This window comes from Venturia canescens, chromosome 3 (assembly GCF_019457755.1).
Source record: "Venturia canescens isolate UGA chromosome 3, ASM1945775v1, whole genome shotgun sequence".
Taxonomy (NCBI): domain Eukaryota; kingdom Metazoa; phylum Arthropoda; class Insecta; order Hymenoptera; family Ichneumonidae; genus Venturia; species Venturia canescens.
The window spans coordinates 15035235-15052548 of NC_057423.1; the positions used below are offsets into that span (position 1 = coordinate 15035235).

General features: G+C 38.1%; 1 protein-coding gene across 3 annotated transcripts; it reads left to right on the forward strand.

Moving 5' to 3' along the window:
* The first annotated feature begins 4906 nt into the window (after window positions 1-4906).
* On the forward strand, window positions 4907-16859 carry Nt5c (5' nucleotidase C). Of its 3 annotated transcripts, none has more exons than XM_043414052.1 (9): window positions 4907-5347; window positions 10716-10891; window positions 10991-11218; window positions 13168-13173; window positions 13271-13411; window positions 13486-13643; window positions 13745-13931; window positions 15113-15253; window positions 15390-16859. In XM_043414052.1, exons 1-9 carry the CDS (start codon window positions 5032-5034, stop codon window positions 15744-15746), a joined length of 1710 nt encoding a protein of 569 aa, XP_043269987.1. In that variant the 5' UTR covers window positions 4907-5031; the 3' UTR covers window positions 15747-16859. The 3 variants fall into 3 exon arrangements, with proteins under 3 accessions (XP_043269987.1, XP_043269988.1, XP_043269989.1); XM_043414053.1 differs by having other exon boundaries at window positions 4908-5347; window positions 13171-13173; XM_043414054.1 differs by lacking the exon at window positions 13168-13173 and having other exon boundaries at window positions 4908-5347.
* Window positions 16860-17314: the final 455 nt, after the last annotated feature.

The following is a 17314-nucleotide window of genomic DNA, read 5'->3' on the forward strand; positions in this document are numbered from 1 at the left end:
CCCTGCGACGTCCTCGTGCCCGGGGACAGAAAAAACTTGGACGAATAAGGCGATTCGATTATATACAGCGATGCGAAGTTGAGATCGCTATACCGCGAATAGTACATGGGCGCGTCTTCGATCCCATCGCAGACGGCAATATACGCAGGGGAGACCGGGGCAAAACGGGATACCTAATAAGAAAATATTGAACTTTCCCGAAGTTTGGCAAGCTCTGTCTATTTTTTACTCCCAAAAACTAAGAAATGTACTGAAATTCTGTTGAAAAAAAATAAATTCTGAGGCAAAACGGGGTACCCCTCAAAGACTCACGAAATTTTTTTTACCATGATTCTAATCGAATGTACCTTGGTTGCATTTCGCACCCGTAACCGAGTGCTTCCGACTCGCCACTGTAAGCGTTGAAAGATTGCCAATGTTTGTTTTGTAAAAATTTGTATTTTTTATCCACTGAAAATCAAAAGACAAAAAAATTTATCCCATTTTTCGTGTATCCCGTTTTGCCCCGGTCTTCCCTATACATGCGCGAAATACCGCGCACATGAATCTTCCCAGTATGTGACGAGTCTTCTGTGTCGGGCTGAATGAGATTGCGAAGCGAGTGGGGCGTCACTACGAAGACGTGTAATGGCTTTAACGACAGGATCTGTGTGTACCTTGGGCTCCGATACTATCGAAAGATCGCGCGCGCGTTAAGTATCACGCACTCTCAAACGATGAAACCGCATAATTTCGACACTTTTTCCTCTACATTGCGGAGCACACAATCTCGTTTAAAACTGACAATGAGTTTCCGGCGAGATGTGCTTTTCGGTGGAATCAGAGCATCTTTCAATTTCCATTCGATTAATTACTGAGCGGGGCAAGTGGATGAAATTTCGAGATTTGAATTCGAGTTGCTGCGATTTCAGAGCAACGGGACGAATCATCATCCTCGAAGTCAACGAAACTTCACGCAGAGATTTCGCTCGTCAAAATCGGTCACGAACAAGACACTGCTGCGGCCACGTTTATGACGAAGCACGCGAAACAATTGATGGAAATCGTTCTAAAATATCTGAAAGAATCTACAAAAAATAAGATCTTGTATTTATCGTAACTTTCACCGATTTAACGCCCGGTAGACTCAAATTGGTGTTGCCGTTCGAAGAGAAATCTCGCGAGCAGCCTCTGTATCAAAGTCGATCATTCACGTTGGAACAAAGTTTGAAATAAAAATTGCATAATCATTTAATAATGGGTTGTGATCGATCGTATAATGCTTGAGCAAACGGCCCGAGCATGTATACAATTAATTTGATAGATATAGAGGGCGAGGCAACAGCGCTAAGCGGGATATGGCAAAAGCGATCCCATCGCGCGTTGCGAGACCGTACAGAAGATTTCCCGCGAGAAAAACTCGCAGGAATATGGCGAGCAAACTCTTCTCGAGAGCACGTACATGGGCGTTCGAATACCAACGATGCGTAGTGTCCCCTGTGTTGGGACTGTTGTGAAGCGAGCGATATGCCGACCCAGTTCGCGAGCCTCAAAGCTGAGAGAATCTTGCGATCGCGTTCCAGCCTCTCTCTCTCTTTCTCTTCCCGAATTAATCGAATTCCTCATTCCTACTCTGTGGCACATGGCGCGGCACCTTTGAAAATCGTTTTATAATTGTTATTATCGCGGAGCAACTACCCGATGGGTCTCGAAGGGAGGGTCAACTGCGGCTGAAATTGTCGTGACAATCGATGCTCCAAATAATCGCTTTTGGGACTTGGCAGAAAAACGTGATTCTAAATTATAAATACATAATAGTGCGCCTTTTTTTGAAAAACTGTTTTAAATTAATCCTGAGATCGTAATGAACCAGTAGGAATTTTTATTTTCATTTTACTAGACCAAAAAGTGTCTTGAAAACTATTTTTTGTTTATGATTTTGAACTTTCGGGCGGAAACGCCACCGCCATGACGTTTCGGCTCGTGACGTCGCTCCGTTGGTGTCTTGTGCCTGAATGCAATAACACAAGTGTAAAAACACCACAAAAATTGTGGATTCATCGCCACCACCGAGGTATTTATCATTGGTAGAATTGTACTTCCTGCTTTCACAAAACCGTCTTCCACGATGCGATTTTAATAAAATCAATGATAAAAGCCCACAAACGTGATAATAACTTTAAAAAATTCAAAATAACACAGAGCGCACGATAAAAATCTAGATTGTTTACTATCGGAGTGACGTCACGGAATCCAATATGGCGGATGGTGCTTTAGACATTTGAAAAACAGATGAAAAAGAAAGAATTTTTAAAAAAGAGTTATAAAATTAACGTTGCATTTTTATGAATAAATACTGGCTTTCTCGTTTACTTTTTACGAAATCTATCATAAATACGCATTTTTATATTTTTTCTTACACGCTGTAAAAAACCATATTGTCAAATCCAAACGATCGATATAAAATTATCGACTCCAAATCATCGATTTCAAAATACTCACTAAAATGAAACTTCAAAGTGATTTCTTCTCCATTCCACGAGTCGCGATTATTCCCCAAAACTCCTGGGATGTTTGATTAGGATCGTCAACAAGATTGGCACGGGAACCAAGTCGAATGAATGTTACTCTCACCTAAATAAACACTTCGGGAATATCAAAGAGAACGTTGAAGCCTGAAAAATACTCGTTTTTCCAAGCAACCAGCCGGAAAGCTATTCGCAATAGAACGATGTCTAAAGAAACGTACAGGTGCGCTTACCGCGGCACGATACATGACGTTGACACCCGCCTGGGACGGCTAGATTAAGGCAACGGGGTCATGTGTGTACCACCCGGTAGCCACATCCGAACAAACTCGAGAGAAAACTTCATCGACCAACTGCGTTTGCATTATGCGCTTATTACGCTGTATTATCCCTATTATATCTACGTTTTATCCTTGTATTACATTTTTTTTTCATTGAAGCCATTCAAGTGCTCGTGGCCTTTTTTCGAACACGTATGTTGGCCGGTGCACGCAGATCGACGTTGCGTATAAGTGCATGGCTAAAAGAAATTCTCCACGCAGATAAATTACAGGCTGGGAGGAACACTAGCATTTGAGGATTCATGAATTTCTCCGGGAATATGGAGAAAATTTAAATAGAATTTAACTTTGTCATTGGAAACTTCATCTTGTAGACGGATCGAAAAACTTCATATTTTGGAGCTGTATTCAAAAGTTTCTCATACGAACGAAATTTCATTTAATTGGCAAGGGAGCATTGCCTTAAATTTTTCGATTTTTCTTTAAAATAAAAAGTTGTTTCATTCTGAACGAAGAATATTGGGGAACTTGATAAAACGAAGGAAACAACAACGTACAGGCAAATAAAACACATTTTTCCCCTTTCCCGTTCACACTTCAACAAAATAAGATTCCACGACGATAATTAAGCGAATCGAATAACTCAAAGAGTACCGCGTGAACAGTGAACAAACGCAGATCATACGAACACTCTTGGCATCAAGTATTTCTTCACATTCGAAATGACAACGGGAGTCCACGCGAGCACTTGAGAAATCCGGTTTTTTCGTACCCGATGGGGGCTCGTAAATATCGCTTTTGGCAACGGGCACGTCTCCGTGCCACATACCATAGGGTGTCTTCTATTTTCGTCATCGCACACTCCACGAAATTCTTTTTCCACTTGTCGAGTCTTACCGTCAGTCGGTACAACCGTGAAGGCAGTACCCGACCGAGAGAATCGGCGCCTAGAAATATTCACGATGATAAAAGGAAGGCCACGTTGAATTGGAAAATAAGTGCCTCCCTGGACCACTTTACGATCTATTTTTTACGAACATTCCTAAACACATTGAATCAGCAAAATGCGTTCTGCTCCAATTAATTCGGAACCGAACTTACTATTGTCTTTCAAAACGAATCTATTTTTCAGGCGATAATCATTACTTTTCTTTTATTTTCAAATACGAGAATTTATTAAATCAAATACTCAGAAGTTTCGATTGAACATTTTCTTCCTTCCTCAAGCATTGCAATCCCAATTCCATGCTCGATGCGATTCCGTTTGAAATGTAATCGCAAGCAATTCGCATCTCGCTGAATCCATTAAGGTCTTGTCACTATTAAATGATTCGTATTAACGTGATCTATCAGTTGTTCAGTCGGTAAAAATCCTGCTGCACGTTTTATTCCGAGTACGTTGATATTTGAAAGAAAATATGAGTTACACGCTATTCTCATTTTATTAGAGAACAAGGTGTAACTTTTATTTTTCTCAAAAAGTCAAGGATGTCCGAGTAAAACGTGTAACCATTTTGCAGCCATCTCTCTCGCACTCACGCAAGCACCACGCAAGTGATAGATCACCTTAAGGAGTTTCGGTACAGGTGATACAATGTTGCCATGCTAAACCATGCTAAAAACATAAAAAATTTCAAAAAGTTTAGAATTTTATAAAATTTGGTGAACATACTCTTTAGTGCCAAATTTGACAATACAAATTTTTTAAGATTTTTCTTCTACACAGTTATCGAGTAATTGATCACTAAAGTTCACGTGTATAAGCATAGCGTTTCCATATATATAAGTATACATTCCGGGCATAAGAAATCTGCTTTAATGCGTAATTACTTGATAACTAGGTAGAAGAAAATTTTGAAAAAAATTGTGTTTTCGCACTTGATGTTGAAGAACATTATCACCAAATTTGATCAATTTCTTAATATTTAGACTTCTGTACCGAAACTCCTTAAATCTTGTCCCTAATGGGCACAAAATTATTGTCAGTAGTTACGGCAGTGGTGCGCGTCGACGAACGAAAATTGAGCCGCGCGTGCGACGTCCACGTACATCTGCCTCGCGCGTCGCCTGTCACTGTGTAGACAAACGAATTACATGTAAATATGTGTTATTACATATACATCGATGGCACACATCGAAGATAACGAAGGGCTCAGATTGTAACTCACACTCGGAGAGCAGGCTGTGTACAACGAGTGTTTTATTCACGAGTGTATGTCGTAGAAGAGCGTGTAGCGAGAGCCATGCTATGGAATAGAACCGCGAGATCCGCGTTCTCATCAAGCGTCAGCTGGTCCGAATGCTGCTGCAGTATCGGCAGGAAAGCCGGATCGACGATGACCGCGTGTCGGATAGCTCGTCTCAAGAATTCTCGGGATTACGCGTTCGGACTACTGTCCCAAAAATTAGCACCCCAAAGCCCTCCAAATTCGCGTTCGATCAGCACGACATTCGCAAAATTGTTCGCTCGGCATGGATCCGCAGTGCACGTTAACGGACGTAAAATATCGCGGGAAAGAATGCGCGAAAATTACGCCAAGATGAAGGAAAAATGCCAATGTGAGTTCAATCTTTTCGTACTTTTTTTTCACCAGCCGAATTCTCAGTGCATAAATCCTTTTGTTTTTGAACCTTCGAAAAGGCGGCGACCCATTTTCTAACGTTAACTCGTCATTAGAATCTTTCCTCAAATAAATTGAAGTCGTGAAACTGAGATGAGGAAAAATCTCGAAGTTTCTATTCCGCGACCTTCCCTCGACGAGCGCAGTGCCATGTCAATTTTTCAACTTTCATTCAAAATCATTATTTACGATTTAGCGCGCTCTCGTCGTTGTTGCTCCTCGCTTCCAAGGCTCCTGAGACTCCTGCTTACGGCACTGTGACGTTTTCCCCCAGCTGCTTTTCCATCTATCTTTTCTCTATGCACGAACTTGTCCGACTGCTCTTCTCACTCTCCGAGCGCGGTTCACTCTTTGAACCGACCGCGCAGCTACGCTCTGGGCTTGTCCACGTGTGGGACTACGCTGTGTACGAGGATACACAGGCGACTCGTCTCTCGCGCCATGGATGTCGAGCACATGGCCATTGATTTCGTCTTGAAAAATAAAAATGCTGAATTTCAACGACCCTGAAGTTCGCAACTTTGGAGTCCAACGAAATGAACGAAAAAAACATTTGTGATTCACCAATTATTTTTTATTTCACGAAGTATCGGTGCAGCTTGAAATACTGCGAATTGCAAATTCGGCAGGTCCCAAAATTGGAGAATACTGGAATTATTGGAGGTTTCTTTACATCATTTCGTTGGACTCGAACGTTGCAAACTTCATTCATTGAAGGAATCTCAAAGAAGTAGTAACGAAACGAAAAACCGAGTTTAATCGAATAAAATAAAAAGTATCACTCGAATTCGTCTGAGCAACGATGATACACGTTTTAATGCAACAAAACGTCGATTTATAATACCGAGATTATGACACTGCGCGTCGAATAAAACTCGAGGTCGATATTCAATTGAGACTCATTGAGCCAGGAATTAATTTCGACCCTGATGACACGAGGGAATAGCACGTTTATGTATTTCATCCCATAATCCCTCTCGAGCGTTCCGTTTTATCTCCCCCTGATCAGTCATCGCTTCTAGCTTTCTATTAATAAAGCGTATACGAAGCATTAAAATATATTTCATCCCGTGACAAAGCTATCGGATGTGTCGATAAATAATTCCCGTATATAAATAGTATAGCAGGTGAGTTATCCCGTAAATATATGATCGCATTTCGGTATTGAACCTCAATTAATTTAATAAGCGGATCCTTTCGAAGGTCCGCACGAGAGCCTCATAAAATATTACGCCCCGCGTACAGCTCGGGTACAATTTCATCCAGTTTCTGTATCGAACAACATTAATCCAAAAATGAGAGACAACCTAATGAATTGGTGAAGATGCGGGATATGCGGGGGACAAAATAACCATGCTGGGAAACAGTGCCGCGCGAGCGACCGGAAATCATGTCTCATCGCCTCGGTAGAATGTTTCGTACACGAACTCAACTGACAGTTCCGCATACGCAGCTTATTTACAAGGCGAGCAAGATGGAAACACGTGGATGCGGAGAAAGAGGAAAATCTAGAACGGTGAAAATCTTCTCGTGTTCCATTATATGGTACAACGGGCGAAACTAGTCCGCTCCTCTACTTTTTCTCTGAGCTGATCGTACGCGATAGATAAACTCGAGAGATCTATATGTGTATACAGATTTGGAGATGTGATCGCTTTTATATGCCGCGGAAAATCCTTTCGTCTGATGAATTCGCTGCTGTGCATTGTACGGTGAAATATATCTTGTGAGGAGACGAGCAATCGACAGCAGATAGGAACCGCTTTTTCGAGCAATACTTTCGTTAAGGTAGTTCATGCACGAAACGATTTTATTAAGAAAGACTTGGAATTTATACAGAGTTTAAATGGGAAATCGACTGACACGCGTATCAAATTTTAAAGGGTTCGTTTTATTGGTTATTGAGATAAACGTGTTTAAATATGAAAAAAAAAATACACAGGGTTATAGAGACTATGGGTAAAAAATAGTTTATTATTCCATATAACGAATGAACGCTTCTTACGAAGTTTATGAAAAAGTAGACAATAACGAAGGTCTGGGAAAAAATTTGAGACAATTGTCTTTCTAGTATTAAAGATATATTACATTAAGGTCGATCCCCTACGACAGCCCCAACCAAAAGTTATGTACCGTCTGCATATTAAAAGTGTTGATAATTTGTTCGGATCGTAATCGATAACTTTGTAAAGACTTTATATACGTACTCGATGCCAATAGATATAGTACAAATATCATTTGCTTTGGTAAAATTTATTCTGAAAGTATTTTTGATCTGACATCGCGAGTAAATTTTTTGACGGAACTATCCGGGCTACGCTTCAACACACAGAAAAGGTTGTCTATACAGACAACATTCGCTCGTTCGCTTGCAAAATATATCGTATGCAGCCTAAACCTTCGTACTTCTCGAGACTGTATCTGTCAAACTAGATGGTCAATCACCTTGATTTTTTTTCACAATATCTGTGATATCCTGCTCTAGCTCCTCCTCGTTTTTTATAAACTTCCTAATTTTAGTACTAGCGGTAGAATTAATAATGTGCCGTTTGCCTATGCATGGTCCATATGTTACGTGCTTAATTGAGTCAACTTCAATTACATATATCTCGGGTTCGGGATGGTGAAACTTGTTAAAATTTTATAGAGGTGTTGTTCATATGTTAAACAATACGTATGCCAAATTTAAATAATTTCCTAATTTAAGGTATAACTGGATGGACAGGCTCGACCAAAAATTATATCTGATCGGAATTTCCGTACTTCGTGATGCAATAAAAATCTGAAAAAATTCAGCAACATTTGGAAAGTTATGAACTACAATTATCAATAATATTATTGCCCAAAAGTTATTAACAAATTGTTTAAATAAATATTTTTTTAACAATTTTACAGTAAACCCTTGTTTTCTTTTTTACGAATCGAATGTGCGTATTTTTCTAAATGCTTATAATTTTTTTCAGAATTTTCGTGGATTTTTGAAATTCCCTTTTTTAAATTTTTTAAGTGGCTCTATTTGTACATTTTTGATCCAGTAACCTTGAGACTTTTCAAAACTGATGGTAAATATGTCTTCTAAAACATATCCAAAATTCAAATTTTTTAAAATTTTTTTCCAAATTTTTCCAAGAAATTTCAAAAATCCACGAAAATTCTGAAAAAATTCATGAGCATTCGGAAAAATACACACATTTGATTCGTAAAAAAAACAATAGGTCACCGCAAAATTATTGAATAATTAATTGTTTACACAATTTGTTATTAACTTTTGGGCAATATTATTATTGATAATTGTTGTTCATAGCTTTCCAAATGTTGTTGAATTTTTTCAGATTTTTATTGCATCACGAAGTACGGAAATTCCAATCAGATATAATTTTTGGTTGAGCCTATTCATCCAGTTATTAACTGTCTCGTGGAGGAACCGCCTTAAAGATTGAACGAAATTGGTAAAATGAGCACTCGTAATCTTACATTTACTTCCTGTCATATCCTTCTGTCTTTTTATTAACAATTTTTTCTTGACCCATTTCCCTTTGTGTTTTGCCTTTGCGCTCTCTAAAGCGTTTTTTAAATATAAAAATAGTATTTTAGCAACTTGTAATTGAATTCACCAAAAAATACATTGAAAAATTTATTTCCAATTTTGAAATCTGACATTAATTTAGGGTGATAATACCTTTAATTAGGAAGTAAAAATCGACCCAAACTAGACACCCATAAAACACGATCTACCTTAAATGAATTCGCTCCGTTATATCGCATGCAACACGATGATGACGCTGAAGTTTGCAACGATGAAGTCCAACGAAATGATCTAAAAAAACTCTCCAATAATTCTCCAATTTCGTTCACTGCTGAATTTGCAATTCATAGTTTCTCAACCTACAACACCGATGCTTCGTAAAATAAACAATTGGTGAATTACAAATGTTTTTTTTTCTTCCTTCCGTTGGACTCCAACGTTGCACTCTTCAGCGTCGTATATAATGACGTTTTCATCTTTATTTTTTTTTCTTATTTCTTTTTCGCCGCAAGAAAAATCTCCTCCGGGAACACGTCTTCAAAGGATTTTTAGATATGATATAATTTTGCGAATAAACGAGTCGTGAACGATTTTCCATAAAAAATGTATGGGATATATTAGATATTTCTGAAGATTTAATAATCTACTGTTGGTTGATGTATCAACCAATCTCATTTTGGCATCGAGACAGGTCACCTGGATAATAATAGCGACTTTTTTTACCAGACGTGTTCTAATTTGCGCACTTTAAAATAAACATACGCGTCTACGTGCTCACACCTACGTATTTATAACGTCATATATATACAGACTTGGACTATGCTAAAGAGCAGCACTTGGCAATCGATTTAATGTCAAGGACGTTCGTACTTCTACAGCAAATTCTCAGGCACAACAAATGAATGAAATAAAATTAAACCAAGGGTTTCGACAGGAAGAATTGCACTTTATCAATTGTCGTAAGAATCACGGTGACGAGGAGGCGACAAGAAATTTTGAGGAACAGTATGGAATGAAAATCACATTTAAATGGAAATTTCTTGCAACTTTTTCCCGTTAATCATTCATAAAAGTAAAATAAGTTCGGACTTTTCGAGATTTTCCCTGCTCGTGTGCTGTACAAATTTGACAAAGAACCTTAAAAAATCGACAAATAAATTCGAAAATTCTTTCAATGCTGCTTTTGTTGTGATAATTTGAAAGCTTCTCCATCAAGTTTTGGAAGGGCTGCAAGAAAAAGTTGCTTTCATGCAAGAAAGAAAGTATTCGATGCTAATTTGTAAAATAAGGTTCACGAGTCCTTTTTCTGACACGAATTATTCAAGCGTCAAATTCTCCCGGATGACAATGCGTAAATAAATTTTCTTCATTCGGCACGAGGAGACGAAAAACAAAAAGTGAAAAGTCGCGCCATGTACCCGCATCGCTTGGTTACTCATCCAAAGTGAAAGTTGCGTGGGTGACACAATGGTAAAAGAAAAAAAAGCATTTCGACAATTCGTTTCGTCGGTTTTTTTCGGAAGACGAGCACGATCTGTCGCGCGCGCTCACTTTCTCATATCCGGCTAGCAAGGAACGAGAGCGCGTAATAAATATTCAATGTCGTATTCTTCCTCGTTGACTCATGGAGAAAGTTCCGATACGTTCGTACTGAGAATATTAATTTCCACTCGATCGAATCACAACGAAACTTATTTGCTGACGTCGATAATGAAATGTTTATCGTTCGTGCATGAAGAACGAATGAGACGTTCATTTATTAAAGCGTTTTTTTGCGCAGCCAAGAAATTGCCACAGGATGTCGACCCGAAGGGCGTTTTTGCTTGCAACGAGCTCGATCTCAAGGAAGTTCAGGTCTACGGCTTCGATTACGATTACACGTTGGCCTGTTACAAACCATCCTTGGATTTTCTCCTTTACAATCTCGGGCGTGACATGCTCATAAAAAAATACAAGGTGCATCTCTTCCGCCACTTTTGGGCTGCTCTTTTTATCCTCATTTTTGTAATTCCTTGATATTCAATAGCTTCTCATATCGAACGACATTTTTTCCAGTATCCCGAAGGAATAGGAAAACTCGAATACCGGCCAGACTTCGCTGTTCGTGGTCTGCACTACGATATCGAAAAAGGACTTCTCCTGAAGCTCGACACATTTTTACAAATTCAACTCGGAGCCGTTTATCGCGGTCTTCATCCAGTACCGGACGACGAAGTACTCAGAATCTACAAAAATCGCATTATACCATTCGCGTACGTCGAGCCACAGCACAAAAATTCACACGTGAGTTTATGAACCTATTCGCTGAATAAATGCCTCGCCTCATCCCTTCTTTTTTCTGTTATCGATCTCATCACTTTTCATTATTTCCAAATGTTCACCCGCACGCTTCATTTGATTGTAAACGAAAGGGATAAGTGCTGGATTTATTGTCGTGAGTCTAGAAAGAAAACGATGGAATTTAAGGAGTTTCGGTACAAAAGTCGAAATGTTAAGAAATTGATCAAATTTGGTGATAATGTTCTTCAACATCAAGTGCGAAAACACAAATTTTTTCAAAATTTTCTTCTACTTAGTTATCGAGTAATTACGCATTAAAGCAGATTTCTTATGCCCGGAATGTATACCTATATATATGGAAACGCTATGCTTATACACGTGAACTTTAGTGATCAATTACTCGATAACTGTGTAGAAGAAAAATCTTAAAAAATTTGTATAGTCAAATTTGGCACTAAAGAATATGTTCACCAAATTTTATAAAATTCTGAACTTTTTGAATTTTTTAATTTTTTTAGCATGGATTAGCATGGCAACATTGTATCGTCTGTACCGAAACTCCTTAAGGAGGGTGGATCGCGACGATACAATGTTGCCATACTAAAGCATGTTAAAAATATTAAGAATTCCATAAAATTCGGTAAATGTATTCTTTAAAAACATATAAGACGATATAATTTTTTTTAGATTTTTCTACCACATAGCTCTCGAGTAATCGAACACTAAAGTTCACGTGTATAAGCATAGAGTTTACGTATATACAGTTATACACCTCGTGCATAAGAACTTCGATTTAACGTTCAATTATGCGATAACCATGTGGTAAAAAAATTTGAAAAAAATCGTATTTGTACACAAGATGCCAAAGAATGTTATCACCAAATTTGATCAAATTCTGATTATTTTGATTTCGTGATCCACCCTCCTTAATCGAACACTTCCACTGCGGATATTTGTTGCTTTGAGCATTCAAAGAACATTCGAGTGGTTGATATCTTTGGTTCAAGACAAAACGAGATCGATTATTTTCTCTAACAAAGCAAAGTAGTTCGGCTGTTCGATAAAGTCCGGTGAAGGTCCACTTTTTTCGCGGTAAATTATAGTTTAAGGTGCCCTGATAACGATAAGCACAGTCCCGGGCCTCTTACGCGGGGCAAAATTTTGAATTATTTCATTTACAATTTGGAGTCTTTAACACGGTACCTTATGGGAGAACTCACAATAATATTAATTGTGGAAAAGTTGTACGGTGTTCGAGCTTCGAAAAAGTTTATATCGTGAAGAAAATTCATCACAGATTCCATTTCTAAAAACATTACCTTACCGGGGCTTTTAAGAAAGAAAACATGAAAAAACTTAAGTTTTCGACGTGTGTCGAAAGCGAATGTCAGTCATTACGTTGGACTGCTGGTAACAGCTGATTGAACTTTAGACAAAGTCGAAAATCGTCAGAATTTCACCAAATTTATTTTTCAGACTGACTCACGTGCTTTGATTCGTCTAGTAACTACGTTTTTTGCTACGAATTGAACATTCTTTTTTCTCGGCGTCATATAACACTGATATAAACTTTCTTTCGCACAAAATGTTGCCCAAGTTGTGTGTATTTAAAGTGTCGGACTCGATCATTAACCAGTCAATTTGAAGTATAAATTTTATCTTTGATGATATTTTTATAGCATTTTATTACATTCTTGTGACAAAAATATTCTCAATGCAAGTGTTTATTAATTTTATTCATAATTTAGACTTGAATTAAATCAACGTAATTTAGTTGCTAACTCGACTCGTCGTAGAAAGGCCGAACTACTTAACAGCAAAAGGAATAAATTTTCTTTTGTTCTAACCGTTGTTTCCTCGTAATGAATTCTCTCTCTTTCTTTGCACGATCACTACACTCTGTTTGGTTTGTCTATTTCTTCCCTCACTCCATGCACCGGGATTGGTTAAAGCAGAAGGTCAGTGTCTTTCGGTTGGTATGAAACAAAATAAATGGCATGAAATTCCTTCTGAAAACTCTCATTCGTTGGTGTTAAAGAAACGTTTGTTTCGTAGGATGGACCTCACCGCACGAAAATGGTCCAACTCGCCGATCTCTTCTCGGTACCAGAAATGGGACTTTTGTGCAACGTAACCGAATACTTTTTGCGCAATCACATTGATTATCATCCGGAGATACTCTTCAGAGATGTGAAGGTTTGAAAGTTTACATAGCGAGAGATTCACTGACTCGTTTGCTCGATAAATCGTCACTAAAATCTGCTCTTCAGAATTCCGTCCAAAGCTGTCATCCAATAATGCATCAGATGGTGGTCAACAACGTCTCGGAATATTTGGAATTGAACAAAGATTTGACGAAATTCTTTGATCGCCTAAAATCCATCGACAAGAAGTTGTTCCTCGTCACGAACAGCCCATTCCATTTCGTGTGAGTTTGGCTAACGTCACTAATATATGTAAATGAAAAATAAAAAAATTCCATGAAACCGAAAATTTGGCTAAACGAGACTCGGCAAATCTTTCCTCCAGGGACAAAGGAATGAAATACCTCGTGGGCGAAGATTGGAGAGATTACTTCGATGTCGTTATCGTACAGGCGAGGAAGCCAAAATTCTTCACCGACGAAACAAGGCCTTTGAGAATTTACGACGTGGCTACAAAAACGCAGCTTTGGGATCGTGTTACGAAGCTCGAAAAGGGCGTAATTTATCAAGAGGTGGGAAAAAATTACTTTGAAATCGTTCATCTTTTGAACTCATTGCCATTAACCCTACACCTCATGTGCCTTTTTTCATACCCTCAACCTCATGACCGGGGTTTGAACGCACCCCACTCTTTTTTTGTTTATAAATCCGGTCCTACGATGCTAAACTGACTTTATCCTACACCATTTTCTTCGTTTTTTTATAACGAAAAGAATGATGTACGATAAAACTAATTTCAATTGAATTTATATATAAAAAAATCCGTCGATAATCAGGCGATAATGTGACTTGTTAGGACGGGAGCGTAGTTTGAAGTTCGCGTGGGGTGTGCTCACACCCCAGTCATACGTTCTAGGGTTAAGGATAGGCTCGACCAAAAATTATATCTGATTGGAATTTCCGTACTTCGTGATGCAATAAAAATCTGAAAAAATTCAACAACATTTGGAAAGCTATGAACAACAATTATCAATAATAATATTGCCCAAAAGTTAATAACAAATTGTTTAAACAATTAATTATTCAATAATTTTGCGGTGACCTATTGTTTTTTTTTTACGAATCAAATGTGTATATTTTTCCGAATGCTCATGAATTTTTTCAGAGTTTTCGTGAATTTTTGAAATTTCTTGAAAAAATTTGGAAAAAAATTTTCAAAAATTTGAATTTTGGATATGTTTTAGAAGACATATTTACCATCAGTTTTGAAAAGTCTTAAGGTTACTGGATCAAAAATGTACAAATAGAGCCACTTAAAAAATTTAAGAAAGGGAATTTCAAAAATCCACGAAAATTCTGAAAAAAATCATGAGCATTCGGAAAAATGCGTACATTCGATTCGTAAAAAAAACAATAAGTCACCGCATAATTATTGAATAATTAATTGATTAAACTATTTGTTATTAACTTTTGGGCAATATTATTATTGATAATTGTTGTTCATAGCTTTCCAAATGTTGTTGAATTTTTTCAGATTTTTATTGCATCACGAAGTAAGGAAATTCCGATCAAGATATAATTTTTGGTCGAGCCTGTCCATCCAGTTATACCTTAAATAAACTAATCTGCTATCGTCTCGACCGAGAGTAAAAAACTTTTTCAAACTCATTTCTCAAAATTCGATTTTTGATGCAAGCTTCGAAAGCCTCTGATGAAGATTACAAGCTTTTTCACCGAAACACACGGTTTGCAGGGCACTGTAAAACAGCTCCAGGACATGACAGGCTGGAGAGGACATCAAGTTCTCTACTTCGGTGATCATCCTTACAGTGATTTAGCTGACGTCACGTTGGAGCATGGTTGGAGGACTGGCGCCATAATCAAAGAATTGACGGTAAAAAAAGAATTTATTCCCGACAATTACAGATCAGATTGATTTCTATCTTGGTTCCTCTAATGACTCAAAAGTCATGGATTCTTTTTAGTTATTGCTGCGAAATGCAAAATCATTTTTTATTCAAACATTTTAGCACGAAATAGCGAATTTAAACGATCGAAGATTCAAGGAGAATGCAAATTGGCTGCAAATGTTGACGACGCTTATCGAGGATCACCAAGATTACGAGGGTGCCGAAGTGCAAAGTCAACTTGACGAATGGATGGAAGAGAGGGACAAACTACGAAACGAAATAAAACGCGTTTTCAACCAACAATTTGGTTCGGTGTTCCGAACGTATCACAATCCTTCGTACTTCTCGAGACGCCTCTTTCGCTTTGCTGACATTTACATGAGCTCGATCACGAATCTTCTCGGTTATTCGACTTCTCACACTTTTTATCCGAGACGAGGAGTAATGCCTCACGAGTATATAAGTTACTTTATGTAAATACAACACTGGAAAAAGGTTTTTTTGATCCTTATCAAGTGTTGAGAGCGTCGCAAACCGAAGTAGAGACACGGAATCCAAACTTTTGATGTTTTTTTACCACCAAAAAGAGATTTGCCACAACAGTTTCATTTCCAAATGGAAATTGTTTCATTTGGAAGTTTCAGGAAACTCAACTTGTTTCACTCATATTACAAAAGTATTCGACTCTTTCGACTAAATTTCTTTTTTGTTACCAGAGGAAAATAAAGTCAGAACATCATCTGCCACCTTTTTCCCACGCAAATGGAGCGTGAAATTGATTGAACAAAAAGATTTTCTCTATGGGAAAATGTAGATAGAAAATGTAGATGTCGGAAATCTGATTTTCGTCAAAAACGAGAAAACCCTTGTAAATAGATGTCAAGTCGTCGAAGAAAAATCGTTGCGAGTATAAAAAGCATCGATTGTGCGCATGATTGATTCGATTTGGAAGGACCGAGGTGGGCAATGCGAGGGATGCTTTTTTTCGGACGATGTGTCCAAAAAATAGTCTAGAAGTACAAACGTCTAAACTTGTTGACGACAAACGAGATTATTAAATATAATTAATAGGAGGAAAATGTAAACGGATGTATCGAGTTGATACGAAGGCGTGATTCAAAGCAACCCAGCAACTGTCATTTACGAAAATTCCGTTCGTAAAATGCGATTCGATGAAATTTATCTCATCAGTTGGATCTGATATAAAGAAACGTTCAATCCTGGTCTCGCTTACTTCAGAAATAAGTAGAAATTGCTTTTAACCCGCCTCAAGTGCCATTTTGACGAGACCCAGGTTCAAAACATTTTCGCATTGACATCCGAAAATAAAAGTTTCATTTTCGACTTCTTCCATGGAGTAAAACGAATTGTTTTTTGGAATTGAGCAAAGTGAGTGTTAACTCGCTTAGCAAAGAAGTAGTATCGACGTGCTTATAGATACAAAAGTGTTCATTAGGTTCTAGCCTCGGCGCCACAAACGTGTATTTTCATTTTTTTTTCTTCCAATGCGGCGATCGATAAAATAGCTTGCTGTTCAATTGTTTAGAGCCATGTCGAATGTTGAGGTGATGAAATAAATTGTTTTTTTTTTCGAATTGATAACTTGTTTTTGTACTGATGATGATAAGAGTGCGTTCGGGGAATCATTATCAACGCTAAAAACCCAAACGCTGCCAATGCTGTTCGTCGAGCCAATCGCGTGTCAGCGATAGCAAGCTCCACGAACGCTTTTTGCGTTCGTATTCATCCGCCATTTTCTATCAGACCCGCGCAAAACTTGTGCTGGATCAATATAGGTTAAGAGTGTGGATCAGTCACATAACACTTGGAATTTTCAAAATGGAAATTCTTCGACACGGTTTGACCGATTAAAAAAAGGCTCTGTCAGCCTGCGCAGAACGATGGCAAAAATCGACTGACAGAGCCTTTTTTTAATTGGTCAAACTGTGTCAAAGAATTCCGATTTCGAAATTTGCAACTTTGTCACACTCACGCTTGCGATATACCGGCTGATCCATCCTCTTAAGATGATGGATCAGTCGGTA